Below are 27,020 nucleotides of genomic sequence, written 5' to 3'. Positions count from 1 at the left end.
AAACAGGAAGACTCTGAGGGACAAGAGGAGAGGAGACGGAGACACTGCTGTAGCCAGCCACCGGCTGGGAGCCTCCATCTTATCACCTCAAGGTAGAAAGAAATCGCCGTGCGCCCCGCTGCGTGCAGTTTTAGCTGAGAGGGAATTCCACAGTCACCCACTGACTTCCACTTCAGCCTGGAGAGCTGACCGGGGTCTGAGCAACAGCCTGGTTTGCAGCAGGGAAGCAGTGCTGACTTCCTTGTCCCTCTGCCCCTTATCCACACAGAGCACCATACTCAGCAGCAAAAAGCCACACAGCGTACCTCTTTTCTGCTCCTACCAGCATCGAAGTCAGAGTCAGGGCAACATGAGGGGCAAAGCATGGATCCCCTGCATCCTGCAACTGTGGGAATTTTGGGACGTTAGCCCCAGAGCTATGCTAATGAACTCTTTGTGAACCAGGCCATTCACCTAAGCTGCTGGGGGCTAACAGAAGCAGCTCATAAAAAAAAAACTGTATATTAAGATAATCGAAAATGAATCTTGATGTGAATGGAAGGGGAGAGGGAGTGGGAAAGGGGAGGGCTGTGGGTGGGAGGGACGGTATGGGGGGGAAGCCATTGTAATCCATAAATCGTACTTTGGAAATTTATATTCATTAAATAAAAGTTAAAATATATATATATATATATAACAGCAATGGAAAATCTAAAAAAAAAAAAAAAATCTGCTCCCACCCTGGGAGACCTGGGTAATGATACCACTATTCCCTGCAACACCAGGGCTGTAACAATTCATTCTAAATTTCTCAGTGCCACTGGAATCTACCCAGTGGACATGGGGAAAACAGACCTGCATTCCACCTCTCTGAACTCATACCCTCCACAGTAAAATCTGTATACTTGTAGTTGCCCAGTAGGACTGGAACAGGGTTCACTTCACATCCTGTAAGTCCTAGGGTAGGGCTGCTGGTGTTATAAAACACAGCACTAGTTAGACTCTCTCTCCTAGCAGGGCCTGAGGAAGGGTCCATCCACATCACACAGTCCTACAGCCATAGTAATTGATGCCACAAGCCCCAGTGTCACTCAGGCATGCCAGTGGGAGGGCAGGGGCAGCTACCCCTGTGTCCCTCAGCACCAAGAACAGGGCCCTAACTATCACATTTCCCAGGGAGACTGACCAAACTCTTTGTGGGCCAATGATAAACAACCAAGGAAACCTTTATTCATTTCGAAGCCACATTTCTATCCCAACAAAATACTAGTAAACTGAATCCAAAATCACATCAAAAAGATCATACATCACAATCAAGTGGGATTTATCCCAGAAATGCAAGGATGGCTCAATGTTTGTGAATCAATAAATATCATAAATCACAACAGAATGAAGAACAAAAACCATATGGTAATCTCAATAGTTGCTGAAAAAGCATTTGATGAGATTCAACACCACTTCATGATTAAAAACTCTCCACAAATTAGGTACAGAAGGAACATTCATTAAAATTATAAAGGCTATATATGACAAACCAACAGCCAATATTATACTGAGTGGGGGAAAAGCTGAAAGCACTCTCCTTCAGATCTGGAGCAAGACAAGGATGTCTACTTTCACCACTCTTATTCAATACAGCACTGGATGTTTTAGCGAGAGCAATTAAGGAGGAGAAAGAAACAAAGGGCATCAAAACTGGAAAAGAGGAAGTCAAATTACCCGTGTCTGCAGATGACATGATGTTGTATACATAAAAACCTAAGCAACCCCAGCAAAAAGCTGTAAGAATTAATAAACCAGTTCAGTAAAGTTGCAGGTTGCAAAATAAACATATAAAAAGGTAGTTTTTTTATATGCTAATGATGAACTTACAGAAAGAGAACTCAAGAAATCCCATTCACAATAGCCACCAAAAACAAATATTTAGAAATAAATTTAATGAAAGAAATGAAATATCTCTACAACAAAAATTATCAAATATTAATGAAAGAAATCAGGACATACAAAAAAAATTGGAAAGACATTCCATGCTCATGGATCGGAATACTCAATATCATTAAAGTGTCTATACTACCTAAAGCAATTTATAAATTCAATGCAGTCTCTATCAAAATGTCAATGACATCCTTACAGAACTAGAAAAAGCTATTCTAAAAGTCATACAGAATCACAAAAGACCCAGAATAGCCAAAGTGATCCTGAACAAGCAAAATCAAACTGCAGGCATCACAATACCTGACTTCAAAGCATAATACAAAGCTATAGTAATTAAAACAGCATGGTACTGGCATAAAAATTGATACACATATCAATAGAACAGAATTGAGAGCCCAGAAATTAACTCACATACATACAGCCAAGTGATTTTTGATAAAAGTACTCAGACTACACAGTGGAGTAAGGATAGCCTCTTCAACACATTGTGCTGGCAAAACTAGATGCATATATGTAGAAGAATAAAATTAGATCCATACCTCTCACCACGTACAAAAATCAACTCAAGATGAACAAAAGACTTAAATTTAAGACCTGAGACTATGTTGGTTTTTTTTGTTTGTTTGTTTGTGTTTTTTTGATAGGCAGAGTGGACAGTGAGAGAGAGAGAGACAGAGAGAAAGGTCTTCCTTTGCCGTTGGTTCACCCTCCAATGGCCGCCGCGGCCAGCGCGCTGCAACCAGCGCACCGCGCCGATCCAATGGCAGGAGCCAGGTACTTCTCCTGGTCTCCCATGGGGTGCAGGGCCCAAGCACTTGGGCCATCCTCCACTGCACTCCCTGGCCACAGCAGAGAGCTGGCCTGGAAGAGGGGCAACTGGGACAGAATCCGGCGTCCCGACCGGGACTAGAACCCGGTGTGCCGGCACCGCAAGGCGGAGGATTAGCCTAGTGAGCCGTGGCGCCGGCTAAACCTGAGACTATGAAGTTGCTGGAAGACAATGTAGGGGAAATACTCCAAGACACTGGTATAGGGGAGGACTTCTTGGATGAGACCCCCAAAGCACAGGCAACAAAAGAAAAACTAAACAAATGGGACTATATCAAACACAGAAGCTTTAGCAAAGCAAAGGAAACCATCAATAGAGTAAACAGACATCCAACAGAATGGGAAAAAATATTTACAAACCAATTCCCTGACAAAGGATTAATATTCTGAATATATCAGCAACTTAAAAAACTCAACAACAAAAAACAACCAATTCAGTTGAGAAATGGGCAAAGGAATTCAATAGACAGTTCTCAAAAAAAGAAATACAAATGGTCAACAAATATATGAAAAAATGCTCAACATCACAAGCCATCAGCGAAATGCAAATCAAAACCACAATGAGATATCACTGCAATCCTCTCAGAATGGCTAAAATCCAAAACACAGAGAATAACAAATGCTGGCAAGGATGTGAACAAAGGGGAACATTATACACTGTTGGTGGGAATGTAAATTAGTGCAGCCACTGTGGAAAACAGTGTGGAGATTTCCTAAAAAACTGCAAATAGACTTGCCATATGATCCAGCAATACCACTACTGGGTGCATACCCAAAAGACTTGAACACAAACCTGCCCCACCATGTTCATAGCAGCACTGTTCATAATAGCCTAAATCTGGACTCAACCAAGTTGTCCATCATCAGATGAGTGCCTAAAGAAAATGTGGTATATACACACAATGGAATAGTATTCAGCTATAAAGAAAGAATGCAATTCTACCATTTGCAGTAAAATGGATGCAACTGGAGGACACCATGTTGGGTGAAATAAACTGGACCCAGAAAGACAAATACCGCATGTTCTTCCTTATATGTGGGAGCTGAAATTCAACACACACACACACACAGAGTCAGAAAAAAAGAAAAGAAAAAAGAAATGTCTGTGTGACACTACAATAGTATTAACGTTCTGTGATTACTTTAAAAATTACTGAATTTGTGTGAAATGGTCATTTTTCCATTCAATTATTGTTTATAGCCATTGTCTATATTTCCACTAAAATATGATCTTTCTGCTTTTTATTTGTTAAACTTACAATTTGGTGAAGTATTAAGCCTTTTTACTGTAATTTTAAAATATGTTATCTCAAAAATTACAAAAAAAAAGAAAGGGAGAAGGAAGGAGAGAGGGAGGGAAAGAAGGGGAGGGAGGCAAATCATTATGTTCTTAGAATTGTATCTACAAAGCACACTGAGTCTGTTAAAAATTAATTAAAAAACTTTTTAAAAAAACAAAAACTGCAGAGACACTGAAAATTTTGTGTCAAACTACCTTCAGGTTACAAACAAATGCATTTTGTGTTTAGATTTGGGTCCCACTCCTTAGATGTTATTATGTAAATGCAAATAATGCCAAAAAACGATACAAGCATTTGCGATAAGGACTACTCAAAGTGTCTGTGTGTGTGCGTGTGCATGAGAGAGAGAGAGAGAGACAGACAGACAAAGAACGTGCAGTGGTATGTGTGAGCTAAGGCACTATGAGCACTGATTTCTACTTCTATGCCAACAATTTTTCCCTATAAAACAATGAAGGATCTTCCTGAATACCTGATTCAGTGTGATTTATGAATGCAGGATGCTTATTATACAATGGGAAAAGGGGTTAAGAACAGGAAATGAGAAGGAATGTCATTTGCTGCCATTCACATTACCTTCAGGAGCAATTGCGGAAGGACACACTTCTTTGAGGAGATCGCCAAGTGTATGCAGCTGTCCATCTGCAGCCACAGGACGAAACAGCTTCTGAATGAAAGGTCGTTCAGTCGTCGTCTATGTGAAAGAAAAGCACAATAATAATTTCAAGTAAAGAACTCTTTGCTACTGCTAATTATAAACTAATAGGTCTTAAATATTATGTTACAATTAGGTACCTTCTGATATGACAAAATCAGAAGCACACAACATCAGAGATGCAGCATAACTGCAAAAAAATAGTTTACATGATAAATTCAAGTAAATATAATCCTCAGGAAACAATCAGACAAATCCAGAAGGGGGACATTCTAGAGGCAACCAGTTGGGGCACCTCAAAAAAGCTGAAGGCATCAAAAATCAAAACAACACAAAAAATACACTAAAAAAGAATTGCCCTGGCTGAATACTGGACTGAAAAGGGAAATTTTAAAAACTCAGCTATAAAAGAGTATTGGGAAAACTAGGGAAATATGGACTGGGTATGTAATCATATTGATTTGATGTTAAACTTCTCAGGCATGCTGACAGTTGTAATGACAGTGTTTATTTTTAAGAAATTTATGATCAAGTATTGATGGATGATGTGCCATGATGTCTGAAACTTACCCTCAAGTGGTTAAAAAAAAGATTAGGTACATAGAGAAAGCAAACATGGAGAGATGTTAACTATTGGTGAATCTAGGTAGAGGAGATATGACTTTATTAGATTTACTATTTTTGAAAATTTCCAACATAGGAGATTCACCATTTCTTCTACCAAAAATTACTATTAACACAGTAATGTAATTTTTTGCTAGTATTTCAATCGTTTAATCCATATTTACGATTGCTTCAGGGACAGATATTTGTGCAGTTAAGACATTGTGTGGGACCTCACCAAGCCATATCACAGTGCCTGGGTTCATGTCCCAGCTCTGCCCAGTTCTACCTTTTTGGTAATGTACACCCTGGAAAACAATGGATGACGGCTCAAGTACTGGAGTCTCTGCCACCCTTGTGGGAGACCTGGACAGAATTCCAGGCAGCTGGTTTCAGCCTGGCCCAGTCCCAGCTATTGGGGAACTTTGGGGATTGAACCAGCAGATTGAGTTCTCTATCAACCTTTCATATAAATAACTAAAATTGCTTCATTTTGCTGAATAACTTCAATATTGATGGAGAGCTCATTGAAACAGATTCTAGAGTTCTGGAATTAGCCAGAGTCTATGAAGAGACCTACTGTTTATGGCTCTAAGAACTTTCACTTACTTTCCTTTATCTGTTAAATTTGGGACATTCTATATCTCTTAAAGTTTGCTGTGGGAATAAATGAGAATTTGAACCAAACACAAAGTACACATATAAAAATTCAAGAAAATTCAACATTTTTTTCTCCTTCTAAATTATTACTTCAAAACTTTAAATTTTAAGCATCATGGAGTGAAAAATCCCCAAAACTTAAAAGAACAAAGTAATGTCTTATGTAGAATATGATTTCAAATATCTATACATCAAAGACAAGTGTTTTTGTTTTCTGTTTGTTTTTTAATCACAAGGTATAGAATTTCTTTGACACAATTGTTAAAAATTTGGTTAAAAAATCTGATCTTTAAGTGTTGATGTATACTAAAATATAAGAAAAAAAACATGTAAACACGTAGACTATCTCTCCTAAGTCTACACTGTGCATTCACTGAATACATACAAAATGTTAAAAAAATATTCTGGTAATATAAATGAATATCTGTGGCAATTATGAAAATAAACCATAGAAATTAACTCTAGGGATTTTCATAAAAATACACACGATTGCTATCCTTAGTTTAGAAGCTCCTACTTTTTTGTACAAGGTGAAACCAAGAACAACATCATGTCCAATGAAGTGGTTAACTACATAAAAATATTAAGGGTTAGGAGTTCAGAGAAGGAAGAGATGAATAGGGAACTCTAGTAAAAATTTAAAATAGCCACCACCCAGTTAGGGCCTTCTATCCTTCAGGCCATGAAGAGGCTTTTAAGACATTTTAGCAAAGGAAGCGATGTGATGAAAGAGGTTTTTTTCTGAAGGTTAATGGAAAGCAGTAGGATGATCTGGTTCAGAGGTAAAGTCAGGATGACTGGGAAGGGGCTGGTGGAATCTAGCCAGCTTATGTGATGTTGTCATCACAGGGCCTGGGGCAGTGGCAAAGGAATGGCAGGACTGCACCCCAATTCAAAAACAACAGTCAGAATGTACTTCCTGTAGCTGCATCTCAAAACAGAATTTTCACAAGCTGGAGAACTCAATCATAACCTAGTTAGTGGCAACATTGTAAAGTGGCTTACCTACTATAATCAAATTACCTGAAAACAATATGCTAAACAGGCCATGAAGTCTTAGTTACTACTAAAAAAGAAATTATAACTCCATTATTGGAAAAATTTCCTATTATCTTTCATTCCACTCTTTCCACTATATGAGTTGTTACAAAAGTAAAACCTTCAGCAACCTTTTATAATGATGTATTTGCTTCTCTAACTATTCTTGTTTTTAAAAACTTTTTGTTCTGGCAAATAGCAATAACATAAAGGCACATACTTAATTTAGGGAGTTAGTTACTGCTAAGGTCTGAATCCATGCATCCCCACGTTTCTCCCCAAAATTCACGGTGAAACCTAATCCCCACCATGGCAGCACCAGGAAGCGTGGCCTTCGCGCCATTATAAAGCTGGTAAACCCCGTCCTCCTGCCATGCGAGGACCCAGCTTTGCCTCTTCCACCACAGGAGGGCTCAGCAATGCGGCACCGGCTTTGAAGCACAGCGCGAGCCCTCACCAGCCACTGCATCTGCTTGTGCCTTAATCCTGGACTTCACAGCCTCCACAACTTTATTTTACTGTTTCTAAGGTATATTGTTATCAGCAGCCCAAGACCTCCACAGATCATGCATTGTACATATTCTACAGGCTGTCTGAAGGCAGTGACAATCAGGGCAGACTCATGCAAATTTCTCAACAGATCTTATTAACCTACGTGCACAGCAGAATAGACTAAATTACATTAAACAGTATTAAAAAGCAATTTTACTTTTGAATATAGAAAATTTCAAAAATACATAAAAACCCACAAATATGAAGCATAATACTTGATCTAGCCACATACTTGTAAATATGCAAACAACTTCAGTAACTTCCAAGAAATAATGTTGCTTTCTCATGAGAAATAACATGACTTGCTAAAGTCATCTTAGAATCTGTCCTTGCTGCTTTTTTAAAATATCTATGTTAGTCATTTCTCAAATATACCAGTAGAATACCAAACTGAGATGTTGCAGCCTACTCCCCACTCATTCCCCTTCATAAATGCAATGATAGCTTTATCCTATATGGAGAAGGTACACTCTTGAATTATCTCAGAGATATAATAAACAGAAGTGGAAAACTCAAATTAGTAATTCTTTTGGCAAACTTTGCTGAATTTAATGAGTCTTACATATTATTAAACAGTTACTTCAAGAGTAAAACAAGCTCCTAAAAATGAAGCATGTTACAGCTATAGTATAAACTGCTGGCCAATCATGGTACTTCTAGTTTACATTTAAGAAAAGCACTGCACTGAAAAAGTTAATTTCAAATATTGTCAAGTAGGTTAACTATACTAATGTTGATAAAATAAGAAACACTGACTTAAGTTGAAAATCAGATAACGTGTAGACTTTCAGAGTAACAGGACAGTATGGAGTATGGCACTTATGGGAATGCCTGTCAAGTCCCAGCTACTTGGCTTCCAAACCAGTTTCCTAGAGGCAGCCGATGGTGGTTAAAGCACTTGGGTCCCTGGTAACCATGTGGGAGATCCAGAATGAGTTCCAGGCTCCTGGCTTTGATCTGACCCACTTCTGGCTGTTATAGTCATTTGGGGAGTGACCTAGATGATGGGAAATCCCTTTCACCCTCTGCCTTTAAAATAAATAAATGTTTCAAATACCTGAGATTTTTTAAATATTGAAAATATATATATCAGACCAAAAGTAATATTACTATTTTAAAATATGAAACAATTATCAATTAAAATCACTAAATAATTCATCTTAAAAAGTGTGAAAATGAATATAGTCAAAGTAGCTACTAAAAAGCAGTTCAGCCAGAGACCACTCTAGACTCTTCTACCCATATCTTATAGTCACAAATTTGCATTTCTGAGGCTGACCCTTCATATCTCAAACAATGTATAGTATAACAGTGATAAGAGTGTAAAATTTAAACTCAATCAGAAGATACAAGTTTTAGCCCTAGATAGAAATGTGTGGTAGGATTCAGTTTAGAGGTCAAAAGCAACTCTGCCAATTATTACCTGTGTGAATCAAGGGAAGTACCAAAATTTCCTTGGGCCCTAGTTGTTTCGTTTATAAAATGAGAATATTAACAGTATGTACCACAAAGGTTTTTGGTAACAATTACACGTGTTTATTCAGGTAAAGCATGTAGAACAGTGTTTGGTATGCAGTAAATGCTCAGTAAGTGCTATTATTGCTCTTATTAAATGTGACATTAGATAGAGCTTTACTGAACACTAGCATATATTTTGCATTGTGTTGTAAAAGAAAGACAATTGTAACAGTGAATCTTGTTATTTTGGTAGCATTAGTACTGACTTTGCTATTTGGGTCATTTATATTGTGTCTATGTATAAAGTAAAATAGTAATGTTGGGCTTATTAAAAGCAACAGTTTACAACTACAAGTGTCCGATCCTGACTCACTTGACTGTGGAGTCAATCAGTGACTGTAAAGAAGAGGAAGAATACCATCAGAGAGTAAAGGAAACTCTACTCACTGAAACAAAACCGACAAAAAGTTATGAAAAAACCTAAAAAACCAGAAAGGTAAAACTTAACAGATGCTCAACAGATGCATGATGCACTGGGCTGTAAAACTTAGCAACAGCTTTAATTAAAAAGCAGGCAGGGAAGGCGGTGCGAGGGAGGTCTCCTACAGGCACAGCAGGCAGAACCCAATGCTGAGGAGGGGCCCAACTGATTAAAACAAAGCTCAGACAGGACTATCCTAGTCATAGTACCCAGAGTTAGGATCTCCCAATGACACCAGTTCCTAAACTGAATCCACAGTATCATTTGCCCCAGTGAGTCTTAGGTAAGAAGGACTTTCTAGGCTCCAGGGTTGTGTGGGAGAAACAAATAAAAGTGGGTATTTTGATTTTGTATTTGTGTGTCCCATGTGGATCAGCAAGTTTTGATACCACCAACTATATTATGTGTGTATGATTCAAGGCCTTTGAAATACAATCAGCTTAGTACCTCTTTTGAGAAAATTTATTTGCTTTATGAGGGCTCTTAAGTATATCAGGGGATTTCAAATGTTAGGTTTACAGATGTTTGGAAAAAAATCATCCATACAAGTTACACGTAGAGCTAGCAATATCTATTGATTAATTAGGAATTCTGTTAGATTTGCTTCACTATGTAAGAAAGGGCAAATACCATATGTTCTTCCTGCCCTCTGATAACTAATAGAGCACCTAAAAGGTAATCTACAGAAGTGAAATTGACACTTCGAGAAGCAATGACTTTGAACAACCCTTGTCTCAACTGTTGAGTAACAGTTTTTTTTCCCATGCTATTTGCTGTACTCTTTATTTAACATACACTTAATCATATGTGTATAAAGTTAACTGAAAATAGATCTTAGTAAAAAAATAAGAATGGAAATAGGAGAGAGAGGAGGAAGAGGGGTGGGAGAGTGGGTACAGTGGGAAGAACCACCATGTTCCCAAAGTTGTAATTATGAAATGTATGAAATTTGCATTTCCTAAATAAAAGGTTTCTAGGAAAAAATAAAAAGAAATAAATGTTAATCATGTAACAAAAGCAAAACTAGTCATATGGGATTATATAAAATGTAGAAGTATCTGTACAGCAAAGGAAACAATCAACAGAGTGAAGAGACATCTTACTAAATAGGAAAAATTATTTGCAAATTACTTATCTGACAAAAGATTAATATCCAGACTTTATCAGCAAGTCAAGAAACTCAATGCCAAATAAGCAACCAATCCAGGTAAGAAATGGACAAAGGACCTCACGAAACAGCTCTCCTATCCAACATGGGAAGTGGAATACATGGCAGACTCATAGAATGGCAAATGCCCTAAACAGCACTCTGGCCTCAGAATCAGTCTTAAAACATTCAGATTTGGATAAAATGCCCATGAGAGTTTCTCAGGAATGGAAAGCCAAGACACTGTGGCAAAAAAAAATCACCTAAATGAAAGATCTCTGTGAGTGAGATCCCAGTGGAAAGAATGGGCCATCAAAGGAGGTACCTTTCTCTGAAGGGAGGAGAGAACTTCCACTTTGATTATGGTCTTTTCTAAATAAGGTCAGAGTCTGTGAACTCAAGAGGCTTCCATTGCCTTGGCAGCTCATGACAAGAGCCTCAGGTGATTACTGACGTCATAAATAAGAGTGCCAACTGTTAAATCAACAACGGGAGTCACTGTGCACTTACTCCCCATGTAGGATCTCTGTCTTTAATGTGTTGTACTATGTGAATTAATGGTAAAACTAGTATTCAAACAGTACTTTATACTTTGTGTGTCTGTGCAGGTGCAATCTGTTGAAAACTTTACTTAGTATATACTAAGTTGATCTTCTGTATATAAAGATAATTGAGGATAAATCTTAAGAATGGGATGGGAGAGGGAGTAGGAGATGGGATGGTTTACGGGTGGGAAGGAGGTTATGGGGAGAAAAACCACTATAATCCAAAAGTTGTACTTTTGAAATTTATATTTAGTAAATAAAAGTTTCTTAAAAAAAAAGAAACAGTTCTCAAAGGAAGAAATATAATTAGCCAACAAATATGACGAAACTCTCAATATCACCAGCCATGAGGGAAATGTAAATCAAAACCACGCTGAGATATCACTTATCTCCTGTCAGGTTGGCTATTATCCAAAAGACAGAGAACAATAAATGCTGGCAAGATGTGGAGAAAGGGGAACTCTTACACATCCTTGGTAGGAATGTAAATGCCCATGTGAAAGCCAGTATGGAGATTTCTTATTTTCTTTTAAAGATTTTATTTATTTATTTGAGAGGTAGCGTTACAGACAGCAAGAAGGAAAGACGGAGAAAAAGGTCTTCCATCTGCTGGTTCACTCCCCAATTGGCTGCAATGGCCGGAGCTGAGCCAATCCGAAACCAGGAGCCAGGAGCTTCTTCCAGGTCTCCCACGCGGGTGCAGGGGCCCAAGGACTTGGGCCATCTTCTACTTCTTTCCCAGGCCATAGCAGAGAGCTGGACTGGAAGAGGGGCAGCCAGGACTAGAACTGGTGCCCATATGGGATTCCGGCACTGCAGGTAGAGGATTAACCTACTGTGCCATGGCGCTGGCCCTGGAGATATCTTAAAAAACAAGAAACAGACTTGCCATATGATCCAGCAAGCGCACACTGAGTATACACCCAACAGACAGTAACTCATTGTATGAGAGTTGTCTGCTCCCTCATGTTTATAACAGCCAAAATATGGAATCAACCAAGGTATCCATCACCAGTTGAATGGATACAGAAAATGTGGTATATATTTATAATGGAATATTATTCAGCTATAAAAAGGGTGAAATTTTATGATTTACAAAAAAAGATGGCTGGACCTGGAGGCCACCATGCTGAAATAAGCCAGAGATGAAAGCCAAATACTGCATGTTCTCCTTTATTTGTGGGAGCTAAAATTTACAAAGAAAGAAATGCTGAGCATATCAGCTTTAAATATTTTATGACTATTTTAAAATTTATACAAATGCAGCTGAGCGACTTTTCCTTTGATCACCATGTACAACCTGTAGCCTATTTTCCTGCTGGACTACGATCTATTTACTTAGTGGTGCCAAATAGGCCTTTGACTAGAATGTAAATTAAAAATTCTATTTCAGGAAATAATAAAATTTTTTAAAAACTGTAAACCTCAAAGGAAATACTCAGAAAATGGTCTCAACAGTTTAAAAGGCAAAGGGTGAGTATGTTAACACTATACTGTATGTGTACAGTTTCTCTGAAGTGGAATTCATAAAGAAAACAGTGTAGAGCTGGAAAAAAAAGAATTAAATCTGGAAGAGGTATAGGTTACAGCTATTTAAGGAAGTATCAAAGGTTGCTCTTAATTTTATACAAAAATCACTGTACTTAAATAAATTCAACTAAAGAAAAACTAGGCTTCATAAGAAACTGCAAATAACTACAATGATGTCCATTCATGGACAAAATTTACCTTCTAAAGTTAAAAATGCCATCAACAATTAGTAGCGCCATCAAATAATTATATTTTCAATTGACACAAAATTTTAAAAGAATGAACGAAACTCACAATTTTTTAAAAAGCTTTACATAGTAAACTATACCAAAATAGTGACAAGGATGAATACCAATGAAACTTTCCTTGTCTGTCCTTAGTAAAAACCACAACATAATACATAATTTGAGAGAACAGGCCGGCGCCGCGGCTCACTAGGCTAATCCTCCGCCTTGTGGCGCCGGCACACCGGGTTCTAGTCCCGGTCGGGGCGCCGGATTCTGTCCCGGTTGTCCCTCTTCCAGGCCAGCTCTCTGCTGTGGCCAGGGATTGCAGTGGAGGATGGCCCAAGTGCTTGAGCCCTGCACCCCATGGGAGACCAGGAGAAGTACCTGGCTCCTGGCTTCAGATCAGCGCGATGCGCAGGCTGCAGTGCGCTGGCCGCAGCGCCCATTGGGGGGTGAACCAACGGCAAAAGGAAGACCTTTCTCTCTGTCTCTCTCTCTCTCTCACTGTCCACTCTGCCTGTCAAAAAAAAAAAAAAAAAAAAAAAAAAAAAAAAAAAAAAGGAAGAGACCTCTCCCCCCCGCCTCTCCTCTCCTCTCTGTAGCTCTGCCTTTCAAATAAATAAATAAATAAATAAATAAAAATCTTTAAAAAAAAATAATACATAATTTGAGAGAACAATGTAGTTGCTACTATTCTATTAACAGTGTTAACAGACACTACAATGATATGAATATAAACAAATTGAAATGGAGACTATTGTACTTCCTATTTTTTAAAAAGAAAGCTTTGAGATTATTTATAACAAAAGAACAGTGTAACAGCAACAAAAACTAGATATGTAACCTGAATAGAATTACATTCATAGTACAATAGTACCCACGTCCAGGATCTCTTGACTACTGATCAGAGGGCAGGAATGAATTAGCTCAGAGTTGTTCATTCATTAAACATTTACTATGCACTTTCTTGAGCATCACTATACTAGCGGAATAATGCACATAAATGAGTGGAATACAATGCTTAATTTATAACAGAAATAGGTATAAAGTGTTATGGGAGAAAAATTGAGCACACAACTTAATCCCAGACTTTTTGGCAGCAAGAGTAAAAGCAGTAACAAACAAAAGCCATACTGGTTACATAAATTTAGTTTCAAAGAATGGAAGGTATACCAGTAGGTAACAAAGTAAACTATGCTAACCGTGGTAAAGTATTGTAAAATATTGAAAGCATAAGGAATTTCAAATGAGAGAATTAAGAAGGTCATCATGCTTTCAATTTGAAATAGCCAATTTTTTTTTTTTTTTTATGAGAAAGAGATGCAGACATTTTGGCATTCAGACGGCTGCTTGAGTATAACGGTGCCTGGGAGAAAGTAATGAAGAGAAAGGTGGGCTAGGGTTGGCGCAGTGCCGTAGTGGGTAAAGCTGCCGCCTGCAGTGCTAGCATCCCATATGGACGCTGGTTCAGGTACCGGCTGCTCCACTTCCAATCCAGCTCACTGCTATGGCCTGGGAGAGCAGTGGAGGATGATCCACATCCTTGGGCCCTTGCACCCAGGTGGGAGACCCGGAGGAAGCTCCTGGCTTCAGATCGGCACAGCTCCGGCCATGGTGGCCATCTGGGTAGTGAACTAGTGGATAGAAAGACCTCTCTGTCTCTCTCTGCCTCTCTTTCCCTCTCTGTGTAACTCTTTCAAATAAATAAGTAAACCTCTAAAAAAGAGAGAGAGAAAGGTGCGCTAAGGATCACAGCAAATAGAGATGAGAATGTCAAATGCAGTGGCATGAAGAAAGCTTGGTTGCAACCTCCACCCCGAAGAGTGCTCACTGAGGAACTAAAGGCACATTAGTTAAACTCTGGGGACTCTGCAGATCAAGCTGAGAAACAGGGAAACTTTGTATCTTTGATTGCTGTAATAGCTAAATGAGAAGAGATACACAGGGGATTAGTTCGTTAGGTTCCTCTTTTAAACAACTGTTATATGGAAGAAAGGTAACAGTTCACTTGCTATAGAACCAATTACACAGAGAATGAAAAATTCAGTTTCCTTTTAGGTGCTGTTAATTAGAATGAATATTTTGTGGCACAAAGAAAAAGAAAACAGGGGTTTACACAGGATATGCTGCCAGACTTTACCAACAATGACACGCGACTTTGCTGCAAACTGTCACATGCATATCTGGCTTAAGAAATATTCATGCATGTCAAATTTTGCATCACATGCTTTCAAAAGAAGGCTCATATTGAAATTAGCTTAAGAATACACACACTCATTAAATAAAAGAACACCATTTAAAATGCTTTTAGACTATCATGGTAAACAGTCTTTTGGTGGTAAGGAGTGGGGGAAGTGGGAGAGGAGTGGGTGGGCATCTACACCACTTAATCAGACTTCTCCTTTATGTAGGAAAACAGGAGACTGGAAAATAAGCACTTTCTGTAGTTATGCTACGAGAGTCTGAAGCCCACTTTTAATATTCCTGACAAGACTAAAAAATAATAATTAACATTTGAAAAGCTGTCATTATTATAGACAGGGACACTTAATCCCCAAAGCAGCACAGTCTTAATTGAGACTATGATTAAACGAAAGTACCCATCAGAATTATATCCACACATCTGGTTTGAAGTTTATGTTTTGTCTTATTTAAATTATTATATTCATTATAATTCTGTCTAGACAATGCCATGTACAATGTGTCACATAAACAGTTTTGGCAATTTCTTTCAAATACAGGCAACAGTTGTGTCCTCCTCATATTGTTTCAGTGAATAAAACGTGATACAGGGAAGCTCTATATCACCACCTTACAAATGGGATCAATTTGATGCTGTTTCATTTCATTTACAGAATAAGTTTGTTTTGCTTTCCAATTTTTCACATGAAATAATCAGAACACTAGCCAAAAGAAGCTTCGTACAAAAATGTAAGGACTGATGTTTTTACTAATAAGTATGCTACTTCTTCGAAGACTCCTCTCAGAAAAATTCAAAACATACCAAAAGAATCACTGTTGAAGTATCATTATATATAATAGCTTTAAAATATCTTTGCTACTTTCATCCATAGCCACACTAAAAAGCCAGACTAATCACAAGAATAACGTAATTAACAAATTATTTTCTTCTTGAGAATCAAAGGGCAAATTTTGCATACATGAATGTTTTCTGTATTTATGGCATATTTACATAAAATAATTACAAAGAACTTTTAATTCATACAAGCAGCGAAATCCCGAAGAACTGTCTGGGTCAAAGCAGCTGTGTTGTTCTCCTGATGCCCAGTCAAGTGTCTTACCCAGGAGACAAGTGATTCTAAACCTGGGCCCAGAACTAATGAAGCTCTACACGAAATTTCACCCTGCTGACTACAGTCTAGGGGTTTTACCACCAGTGTTCAAGTTAGTGACATGGAAACATTTATTATTTTGTTTCTGACACAAATAATTTGAAAATTTCTTCTACTGAAATATCATTAAAAGTAGATTTCACAAAAAGGTATGAGAAATTTTTAGAATTAGCAAATAAAAGCAAGTAACTACTTGTGTTGTATGTTTTTTTAAAAAAATATTTATTTATTTGAGAGACAGGAAGAGAAAGGGAGACACAGAGACAGAAATCTTCCATTTGCTGCTTTGCTACCCAAATGGCTGCAATGGCCAGAGCTGAGCTGACTCAAGGGTAAGAACCAGAAGCTTCTTCTGCAACTTCCATGTGGAAGCAGGGGCCCACGCACTTGGGCTTCTTCCACTGTTTTCCCAGGCTCATTAGCAAGGAGCTGGATCACAAGAGGAGCAGCTGGGACTAGAACTGGCACCCATATGGGATGCCGGTGCTGCAGAAAAGAAGCTTAACCTACCACACCACAGCACAGGCTCCAATACTTCTGCTGAACAAGATATTAAAAAGCAGAATACAATGACCACTGTGAAAAGAACAGAAATATAAAGCTATAAAAATCTTGGGAGACAACATAGGAGGAAATCTTTTCTGGCCTTGGATTAGGAAATTTCTTCTTAGATATGACAACGTAAAAGCACAAACAACCAAAGAAAAACCAGACAAACCATACTTTCTCAAAACAGAAAACCTTTGGTTCTCCAAAGAACACTGTTAAGAAAATGAGAGAAAAATCCACAGAATGGGAGACACCAAATGTGATTATTGTCATACAGTGGACTATTACTAGGACAAAAAAGGAATCATGTAATGAGACATGCTTCCATATGGACGAACCTTAATCGTATACAAGTAAAAGAGGCCAGACACAAAGGCCACATGTTATGTGACGCCAATTATATGAAGTGTCCATAATAGGCAAATTCATAGAGACAGAAAATAAATTAGTGGCTTTCAAAGGCTGCAGAGAGGGGGAATGAAGAGTCACTGCTAATGAGTATGAAATTGTCTTCTAGGGAGAAAAAATGTTGTGGAATTTTAAGGCAATGACAGCTGCACAACTCTAAATATTCTAAAAATGATGGAATAGTAAGCTTTAAAAAAAGTGTGATGGTGGGGTCGGCACTGTGGCATAGCAGGTTAATGCCCTGGCCTGAGCTTGGCATCCTGTTTGGGTGCTGGTTCAAGAACTGGCTGCTCCACTTCCGATCCAGCTCTCTGCGGGAAATCAGTAGAGGTTGACCCAAGTCCTTGGGCCCCTGCACCCATGTGGGAGACCTGGAAGAAGCTCCTGGCTCCTGAATTTGCATTGGCGCAGCTCTGGCCATTGCATCCAATTGGGGAGTGAATCAGCAGATGGAAGACCTCTCTCTCTCTCTGCCTCTCCTCTCTGTGTAACTCTGAGTTTCAAATAAATAAATAAATCTTTTTTAAAAAAAGTGTGACGGTATAGGAATTATATTTCAGTAAGATTTATTATTTTTAATGCTTCTTATGTGGAGGAGGGGAGGTCTTGGGCTGCCAGAGCCCTATCAGTGATTAACAATCATGCCATATGTCTTACAAGTTTTTCAAAAGCAATTATATATTTTATAAACAATTTTTTATTTAAAGGAAATAAAAAATCTCTAAACAACAAGGGTCAGAGAAATATTTCTGCCTCCATCAATTCAGAAAAATTAGGTTTTATCCTGCAAAGTTGTATAGCATCATGGCAATTTTAAGCTACTGGGGATTAAATGACTTTGCTTAATTGTTTACTAGAGCTCATTTAATATTCATGTTCTGATTCTTAAAATGGAATTAGGAAACTTTGACATTACAAAACTCCAGTTTAGAAAGGAAGGTTTAGGGGTTGGTTATTTGGCACCGATGTGAAGATACACCACGTGGGACATCCGCATCCCTGTTAGGACTGCCTGGATTTGAATCCTGGCTGATTCTCATTCCAGCATCCCTCTAATGTGTACGTACCCTGGTAGACAGCAGGTATTGGCTCAAGCACTTGAGTCCCTGCCACCTACACAAGAGACCCAAATGAAGTTCTTGCATCCCAGCATCGGCCTGGACTGACTGTTTTGAGTATTTGGGGAATAAAAGTGGATGGAAGATATCTCTGCCTTTCCAATAAAAATTACATATATGGAAGATTTATTAAGATAGATGCATGATTTCATTATAGAGGATAACACGAACCAGAAGTACTAAATGCTATGACTGAAATATGTAAAATGTCCTCAATGATAAACTACTGCCAGATTATGGATTTCCTGTTATTACCATTTCTGAGATTTTCTCCACCAGGTAGGGTAGTCGAGGATCTCCTCATATCTTAATTTCCTTACTAGCTTGGACCTTCTTGGACTGCTGTGGTCTGAATGGGGCAGAGGAGACCTGTAGTAAAAGGATTCTTCCTCTTACAGATTCTTCAGTTAGATTCTGACATGGAAAAAAGGCAGGTTAGGGGTGGCAAAACTGATGTCACAGTTCTGTTCCATTATCACTTGCTTACAATGTAGTGCCTACCTCCACAAAAGTCTAATTTTTGACCTTTAATATATGAAGAGGGGAGACTGTCTACAGAACCTATAGTAGGATGATATAGCCCCAAAATATTTTATTTTGAGATAATAATCAGGTACCATCAGTTCAGCACATCAAACTGCAGCTTTTTCATAATAGAAGTTTTAAAATAATCTAAATATTTTTGTTATTTAGTGATTTTTAAATAGGTTCTAAGAGGACAGCATACATCCCAGTTTATCCATCTGAGAAATGGAAGAGATTGTGGTGAGGGTCTGCTTCAAAGAATACACCAGCCAAAGAAGATACAGTATAGGCAAAAAGCTATAATCGCTGCATTTATTTTAAAGCCCTCTTAAGGAACATCTTAAAATATGACAAACTTGGGGTAGGCATTACAGCCCACATCCCTTATCAGAGAGCCTGGTTTAAGTCCCAGCTGCTCAGCTTCTTGTTAATGAGGCTGGGAAGGTAGCAGATGATGGCCCAAGTACTTGGGTCCCTGCCACCCATCTAAGACACCTAGATAGAGTCCCACACTCTAGGCCTTGGGCCTGGTCGAGGCCTGATTATTGTAGGCCTTTGGGGAAGTAAGCTAGCAGATGGAAGATCACTATGTCTCTCCCTTTCTCTTGTTTACTCTGTCTTTTAAATAAATAAATATTTTTAAAAAGTGACAAACTTGGCCTTGTGTATAACTGTCAACCAAACTACAGAAACAAGTGGAAGAGTGTGGTATTCTAACTGAAAATACTGACTTATTTGAAGAATCTGACACAAGGCTCCAAAAATGGCATCATCATTCCCCAGAATTAATTACATTTAATGGAAACCTGCCTTATTAAACAAAAACTGATTTGTAATAATATGAAACTGTTGTTATAAAGTTCCCCAAATAACAAGATTATTCATTTATACAGGATATGGCTTAGGAAGGCATGGAAATCGGAAGTATTAGAAACTTCAAAGTGATAATGTAGAAGAGCAAATTTGCTAGTTCTACACTCTTATGGATTCCCCAAGCAATGTAAAAGCCCAAATTCAAGTTATACTTTGATGTGCAGAGCCTTTTGAAGGTTAGTCCGCCCTGTTTTATATGAAGCATCTGTAGCTAAAATGAACACCTAGCAAAGAGCATGGCGGCTGCATCACATAAGGAGACGTCAGAACTGCACCAAGGTGATTCGAAGTTACTTTAAACACGCATGTAGAGTCAGAAATTAGTACAGCTTGCTTCTCAGAAGTAACAGATAATTACCCTCATCACGATGAAAAGGATATTTTAAATGTAAGCTAACAGAGGTATTTTTCCTTTAGCAAAGCTCTGCTTTTAAAAGTAAACTTCAAAACTTTAATTGAAGTAGGAAATGCTTAACTATGTAGCAGTCAAAACACTTCGGTAAGGAAGAGAAAAGGGAGGATTGTGTGAGAGAAGTGAGGTGGGACATCTTCTCATTTTGCCCAGTTGAAGATTTGAGGGGTTTTAAGTATGGACATGTCAATGCCTGCATCTACATGTGACATTAATGTAACTGGTGAAAACATCTGTGTATCTACACAAGCATTTCTACTTATATCATCTCTTCAGACTTATAAACAGTCTGCATGGCTCACAAAGCAAAACTATCTATAAATCCCACAAAATATTGGAAATTAAAAACAAAATAAAAACTGGGTATGATTGAAAAATCAAGGCATACAGCTTATCAGAGTATAATGTTAAATATACAACAAAATTATTCAGGCTCAGGTCATAAACAACGAATAGGGCAATAGTCTTTATAGTTTGAAATTGATTTTGCCTTCCATGGCTTATATGCTCTCTGTATACATCACCTACTTGAAATTATTAGCAAGTCGTTATTTTAGAAGTATGAGTAATTAGACCAAAGCCAACTCTCGTATTTACCCAAAAGAAGGAACCACTACTAAGAATCAAAGCCTAGTAATTCTGTTCTTAACAGACAGATGTTCAGTGTTCTGACATGTTATATGAAAATCATTTATGAGAAGAACAGAAAAAAAAATTGAAAGGTAGTTTTCACTATTGGAACAGATAAGTGATTCAGCAGATTTTCTTATACTATTTAGTTGTCAACAGATAGAAAGTTCTCCTAAAGTCATCATTCTGACATTGGCATTCTCTGTGATGCAAAAAAGAAAACTAGGCTGAAAGAAAAATGTGACAGCAATAGAAACCAACTTAGGTCTTAACTGATCTTTATGAACAGTAAGGGTGAAGCAATGAACAATCTTTGCCAGGAAATAATCTTATATTTGCAGCTGCCAAGATCATATTAGGCTAGCAGTAAACCAGGAAATTAAAGCTCAGGTTAGTTGGTCAGGAACTGGGAGTGTGACAGTTAGATGAACTAACAAGCAGTGAGGTTGGTTACTGTCAGAATAAGGGAAGGGCTATCTTCACGAGGGTGCAAAATGCTCCTTTCTCCCCAAAAGCTGCCTTTACCAAGACAAACGTGCCCACTCCACCCTTCTGAGTTTCTAGTTTTATCATCAGAATAGAAAAGAAGTTCCCTATCCCACCCTTCTGAGAGTTATTCTGTTTTACCAGGGGCAAACTAGACAGGACAGACAAAATTACAAATCTGGCCTTTTGTTGCCACCCCCCCACCAACTGACTGTTAGCTGCTGTTCCAGGTCTCCCCCCTCAAAACTGTACTTCAGAACCAACGTGACACAGTCCCTGGGGTCTGCCTCTCTTGGAGCCCCCCTCTAGGCTGCTGTGGCAGGAGGTTTCTGGCTTAAATAAATCTTGCTTTTCTCTCTCCCATGTTGGTGTGTAAATTCTTCTTTCATGTGAAACAAAGAACCCAGGTGGGGCACCCCGGCTCACTTGGCTAATCCTCCGCCTGCGGTGCTGGCACCCCGGGTTCTAGTCCCAGTCAGGGTGCCGGATTCTGTCCCGGTTGCTCCTCTTCCAGGCCAGCTCTCTGCTGTGGCCAGGGAGTGCAGTGGAGGATGGCCCAGGTCCTTGGGCCCTGCACCCGCACGGGAGACCAGGAGATGCACCTGGCTCCTGGCTTCGGATGGGTGCAGAGCACTGGCCGCAGCGGCCATTTGGGAGTGAAGCAACAGAAGGAAGACCTTTTTCTCTGTCTCTCTCTCACTAACTCTGCCTGTCAAAAAAAAAAAAAAGAACCAAGGTGGCCTTCCTCTGCCGCCATTTCATCCCTAAGAAGAGGGCTGGAAAGGGTGTTTGGTGTAGCAGTTAAGACACCACTTGAGACTCCTGCATTCGGACCTAAGTGCCTGGGTTCGAGTCCTTATTCTACAAATGTTCACACTGGGAGGCAGCAGATGACAGCAGAAGAAGCTGCGTCCCTGTCACTGAACTGGGAAATCCAGGCTGAGTACTGGGCTTCTGGCTTTGGCCTGCCCCATGCCCAGCTATTGCAGGCGCTAGGGGAGTGACCAGCAGATGGGAGATCTTTGTTTGCTTTTACATATTAAAAAAGAGGGGGCTGGGCAGAGGAAGGCCTCAAGCCAACCAGTAAAGCAGCTGCCTAACCATCTTGAAGTACAGGTGAGCTCTGGCATGATTCACCAGGGTCTACCATAAACTGGAATCTGTGACACTTTCCAAAGTAAATAATAAGAACAAACAGTAAATTTAATTTTAAAATACTTTCTTCTAAGAGAGATCACTAAGATCATAATCTCTGATGGAAATCCTACTGGATCCTCAGCTGTGCACAGCACTATTGCCAGTAGTTCTGAGATGCTAAGCCATCTTACACTGATTACAAGCCACGATCCAACTGTAAAACTGACCAATTTCAGTCTCACTTGTTTTCACTGTATTTAATCATATGCTCACTGAAGTATTAAGCAGGGGTGAAATTATGAAAAGGAAATACCAATATTGTAATGCTACCATCATCTCATGAAAATATATTAAAATGGTTTACATGAGATGTTCCTTACAAGTTTTATTCATATCTGATTGGTTTATCTGAGAACGATTATCAGGAAGTAAGACAGCACATTAGACTAGCATAAAAAATAACTAGGTGTCTTATAACAAAGAATTTCTTTGTATACAGGGCTAACAAAACCATTTGTAGTAATTAAAACCATCTTAGTTGTGGGGCTGGCACTGTGGAGTAACAGGTAAAGCCACCACCTGTGATGGGGAGTGAAGCAGCAGATGGAAGACCTCTCTGTCTCTCCCCCTCTGCCTTTTAAGTAAATAAAATAAACTTAAAAACAAAATACATAAATAAAACCATCTTGGGGCTGGCATGTGGTGTAGCAGGGAAAGCCGCTGCCAGCAATGTCAACACCTCACATGGGAACCACTTCGTGTCCCGGCTGCTCTACTTCCTAACTAGCTCCCTGCTAATAGCCTGGGAAAAGCAGCAGAAAATGCCCCAGTGCTTGGGCCCCCGATACTGAAGTGGGAGATACCCGGAAGAAGCTTCTGGCTCCTAGCTTCAGTCTGGTCCAGCCCTGGTTATTACAGCCATCTAGGGAGTGAACCGGCAGATGAAAGATCTTCCCTTCTAAAACTGCCTTTCAGATAAATAAACAAATCTTTAAAAAAAATCTTATTTGTAATCTCTCTCTTAAAATGAGGCAGTAACTCTTTTAGCTTTAAAATTCACCCTCATACAACATGCATAGAAAATGAAGTTCATTCTTTTCCTAAATTTGAGAGTTCATGTTTAATATGATCACTAAAAATCACCTAATAAGGACCAGCATTGTGGGACAGCGGGTTAAGCTGCTGCCTGCAAGGCTGGCATCCCATATGGGTGCGAGTTGGAGTCCCAGCTGCTTCACTTCTGATCCAGTTCCCTACTTGTGTGCCTAGTGCTTGGAGCCCGGCACCCGCATGAGAGACTTGCATGAAGCTCCTGGAACTTGGCTTTGACCTGGCCCAGCCCTGGCTGTTGCGGCCATTTGGGGAGTGAATCAGTGGATGGAAGATATCTCTCTCTCTCTCCTCCTCCCTCCCATTCCTTCTCTCTCTCTCTCTCTTTCTCTCTCCATCTTTTCCATCTCTCTGTAACTCTGCCTTTCAAATAATCCTTTTTTTAAAAAAACCTAATTATTAAATAACTTTCTGTGAATAAGCAGAAAACAAGCCCACTGTACTAGCTGTGCCAGTCTCTTTACACTAACAGGAGGATGCTATGTCTTTACTTTCTTCCATGTACTCTACTAGGAGAAAACAAACTAAAGGCAGGAAGCAGTAGAAAGGGAGGAGTAATAAGAAACATGCAGGGTGTGCAAGTTGGAAAACTGTCTCAAATGGAAAGTTATTATAAAAAAGAATTTTAAAAAAAGTAAAGGATTTAGCAATACCTGAAAGGGAACAGTGACTAAGAGTAAGGCTCTAGAGTAACTCTAGGCTGCCTGGAGTCAAATCTTGACTCTTCTCCAATTCCTGGGGGGATGACTGTGGGCAAATTCCAATGACCAATCTTTATCTCCTTTACCTCACATATATATAGGGGACAGTAATGTATATAACCCAGCAGACAACAGTAAGGATTACATAAATTTGAATGTGGCAGTCAAGCAAATACTCAATAAATGTTAGCTCATACTATAATCATTCATTTATAGTTTACTTCAGTTTCCATCACTATTTTTTAATCCTGAAATTACTGAATGAACAATGACCAGCTCAGTGCAGCAAATAAATAACGAGAAAAGGTTGACTTCATTCAGTGACATCTATAGTAGTTTGCAATAACACTGCTCATTTTGTCCATTTTTATTTCTTCAGTTCATAAATAAGGAACAACATTTGCCACCAGATTATCTATGTTATTCTGAGATTAATAAAGTAAAATTTTAAAAGGCTCTAATAAATAACTTTTGTTCCTCTCCAATGCTTTAAAAACAAAACAGCAAATTATCTGTATCAAATGGCTCTTATTCCTATACATGACAGTTATTTTACACAATAACCACCAAATAAGCCAAATAAGCTTATAATTAATAGTTGCTCTTATTTTTTCAAAAATCCATATAGGAAGCAATTTAAGTGTAAAAAGATCTCAGAATAGTAGCTGATTTAGCAAGGGCAACCAAAACTTACTGTGTTGGGCTGCCCCCTACAGGCTTCAATTTACCTTCTTTTTTAATAGGTTAGAGTCTGATTTAAGCTTCACATTGAATCACTGAATATTAATACTACAGCAAATCATCACTATTCAGTCATTCAGTGTAGTAGTAAATAGTCTGTGGGAAGCATTTATAAAGAAATAGAGGAAACTAAACCATTTTTGACCTCAAGGAATTCACAGATTACTGTGTACAGAAAAACTACATATGTTTCAACAGAACCATGGCAAAATATTCAAAAATGGTTTAGGATATAGAATATGTTTGTATTACGTTATAATGTTTGGTACAGAAAAATAATTAGGACGAATACCCAAGATTCAAGTTCTACTCCTGGCTCTGCCATCAAATATCAAGTTGAATACCGGGCAAGTGAGTTTTGTGTAAGCTATCTTATTTACAAAATGAAGTTAAATTAGATGATCGATCCTTCTACCTTCCATGGCTCTAAAAATTCTACAGTTACATTTGCTATAACAAAAAGTAGAAGGGAATGTTTCAAAACAGAGAGAAGAGAAAGAAGTAAATTTTCAAAGGAATCAAACAGCTGAGGATGGAGGCATATGTGAAGAAATAAAGAAAGACTTCCTAGGGCCAGTGCCATGGCGCAGTAGGTTAATTCTCCACCTGCGGTGCCGGCATCCCATATGGGCGCCGGGTTCTAGTCCTGGCTGCTCCTCTTCTGATCCGGCTTTCTGCTGTGGCCTGGGAAAGCAATAGAGGATGGCCCAAATCCTTGGGCCCCTACACCCATGTGGAAGACCAGGAAGAAGCACTTGGCTCCTGGCTTCGGATCAGTGTAGCACCGGCCGTTGCAGCCATTTGGGGAGTGTACCAGCACACAGAGGACCTTTCTCTGTGTCTCTGCCTCTCACTGCTCTCACTGTCTGTGACTCTACCTCGCAAAAAAAAAAAAAAAAAAAAAAAAAAAAGACTTCTTGAGGGAGGTGATACTTGTTGTGAGTTCAGAAACAATAAACTAGGGGATATTCCTAGGAAGAGTAAACAGTAAAAAAATAAAAGATCAAAGATCTTTTAGGGAGCAGCACATGCTGAGAGTTGGTGGCAGGCAAGCTGTATTTTAGAAATGTCAATTTAAAACAGCAGTATAAAAAATCCATACACTGCAGGGACAAAGAGGAGGTAGAAAAATCTACTAACAACTAAATTGGTTCAGTTTGGAGATAGAGGACATGAACTAAACAAAAGTCTGTGGAAATGGCAAAAGAGGGATAAAAGCAAATGGTTCTGGTACATTAGATGTGGAATACAAAAACAGTAATCAAAAGGCATCCCAAAGCATTAACCTCATAACTTTAAGGAAAGCAGTAAAGAAATGGGAAATAGGACATGGAAACCGAAGGGGTACATTATGTGAGTGCTTGACATAACTGGAAGAGATTTTGGGGATGAGTTGGAACTGTCCAGAGAAGGCCACGCTAAGACTTGAAATACACCAATAAATGGAATGAGCTATTCGGCAGATACATCTCCCTGGTCATAAGACAAAAGAATATAAATGGAGAGGCATGACAAGCCATCAGCATTGCTGTCAAAGTAATTCATAGCAAAACAGTAATGGTTTACATCAATAACATCTAATAATAATCCTGACTATAATTTTCAAATTATACACTATGTTCTGGGCATAGTGTGTATTAAAGGTGGAGATGTCATCAGTTAACTTTAGAGTAGGGACCATGAATATACTCCATTTCGGGAAGATAGTAAGAACACTGGCACAAACGCTCATAATTAACTTTTCTTAAAGGAAGATTTATTTATTTATTCGAAAGGCAGAGTTACAGTGAGGCAGAGGTAGAGAAAGACAAAGAGAGAGAGAGGTCTTCCATCCGCTGGTCCAGTCCCCAGATGGCTGCAAGGGCTAGGAGCTGTTCCAATCCAAAGCCAGGAGCCAGGAGCTTCTTCTGGGTCTCCCACCTGGGTGCTGGGGCCCAAGCACTTGGGCCATCTTCTACTGCTTTCCCAGGCCATAGCAGAGAGCTGGATTGGAAGAGAAGTAGCTTGGACTTGAACTGTCACCCATATGGGATGCTGG

At 39.0% G+C, this 27,020-nt stretch overlaps 1 protein-coding gene across 25 annotated transcripts in view; it reads right to left on the bottom strand.

The window, feature by feature from the left end:
• ATG5 (autophagy related 5) overlaps window positions 1–27,020 on the bottom strand; it is a 189,024-nt gene that overhangs the window by 56,766 nt on the left and 105,238 nt on the right. For 24 of the 25 annotated variants that reach the window (XR_016233818.1, XR_016233815.1, XR_016233817.1 and 21 more), the window contains one exon: window positions 4,620–4,737. Coding sequence is in view for 21 of the 25 variants with exons in the window: in XM_070073740.2 (XP_069929841.1) it covers window positions 4,620–4,737 (118 nt within the window). In the remaining 4 variants the exon portion in view is untranslated. Of the gene's footprint in view, window positions 1–4,619; window positions 4,738–27,020 lie in introns of those variants that run through there. The other variant, XR_016233816.1, reaches the window with a different exon arrangement.

The sequence above is a fragment of the Oryctolagus cuniculus genome, chromosome 5, assembly GCF_051225735.1.
Source record: "Oryctolagus cuniculus isolate XC-2025 breed Fujian yellow rabbit chromosome 5, ASM5122573v1, whole genome shotgun sequence".
Lineage (NCBI taxonomy): Eukaryota > Metazoa > Chordata > Mammalia > Lagomorpha > Leporidae > Oryctolagus > Oryctolagus cuniculus.
Note: the sequence above shows the minus strand (reverse complement) of the source record. Positions and strands in the feature narration are given on the sequence as shown.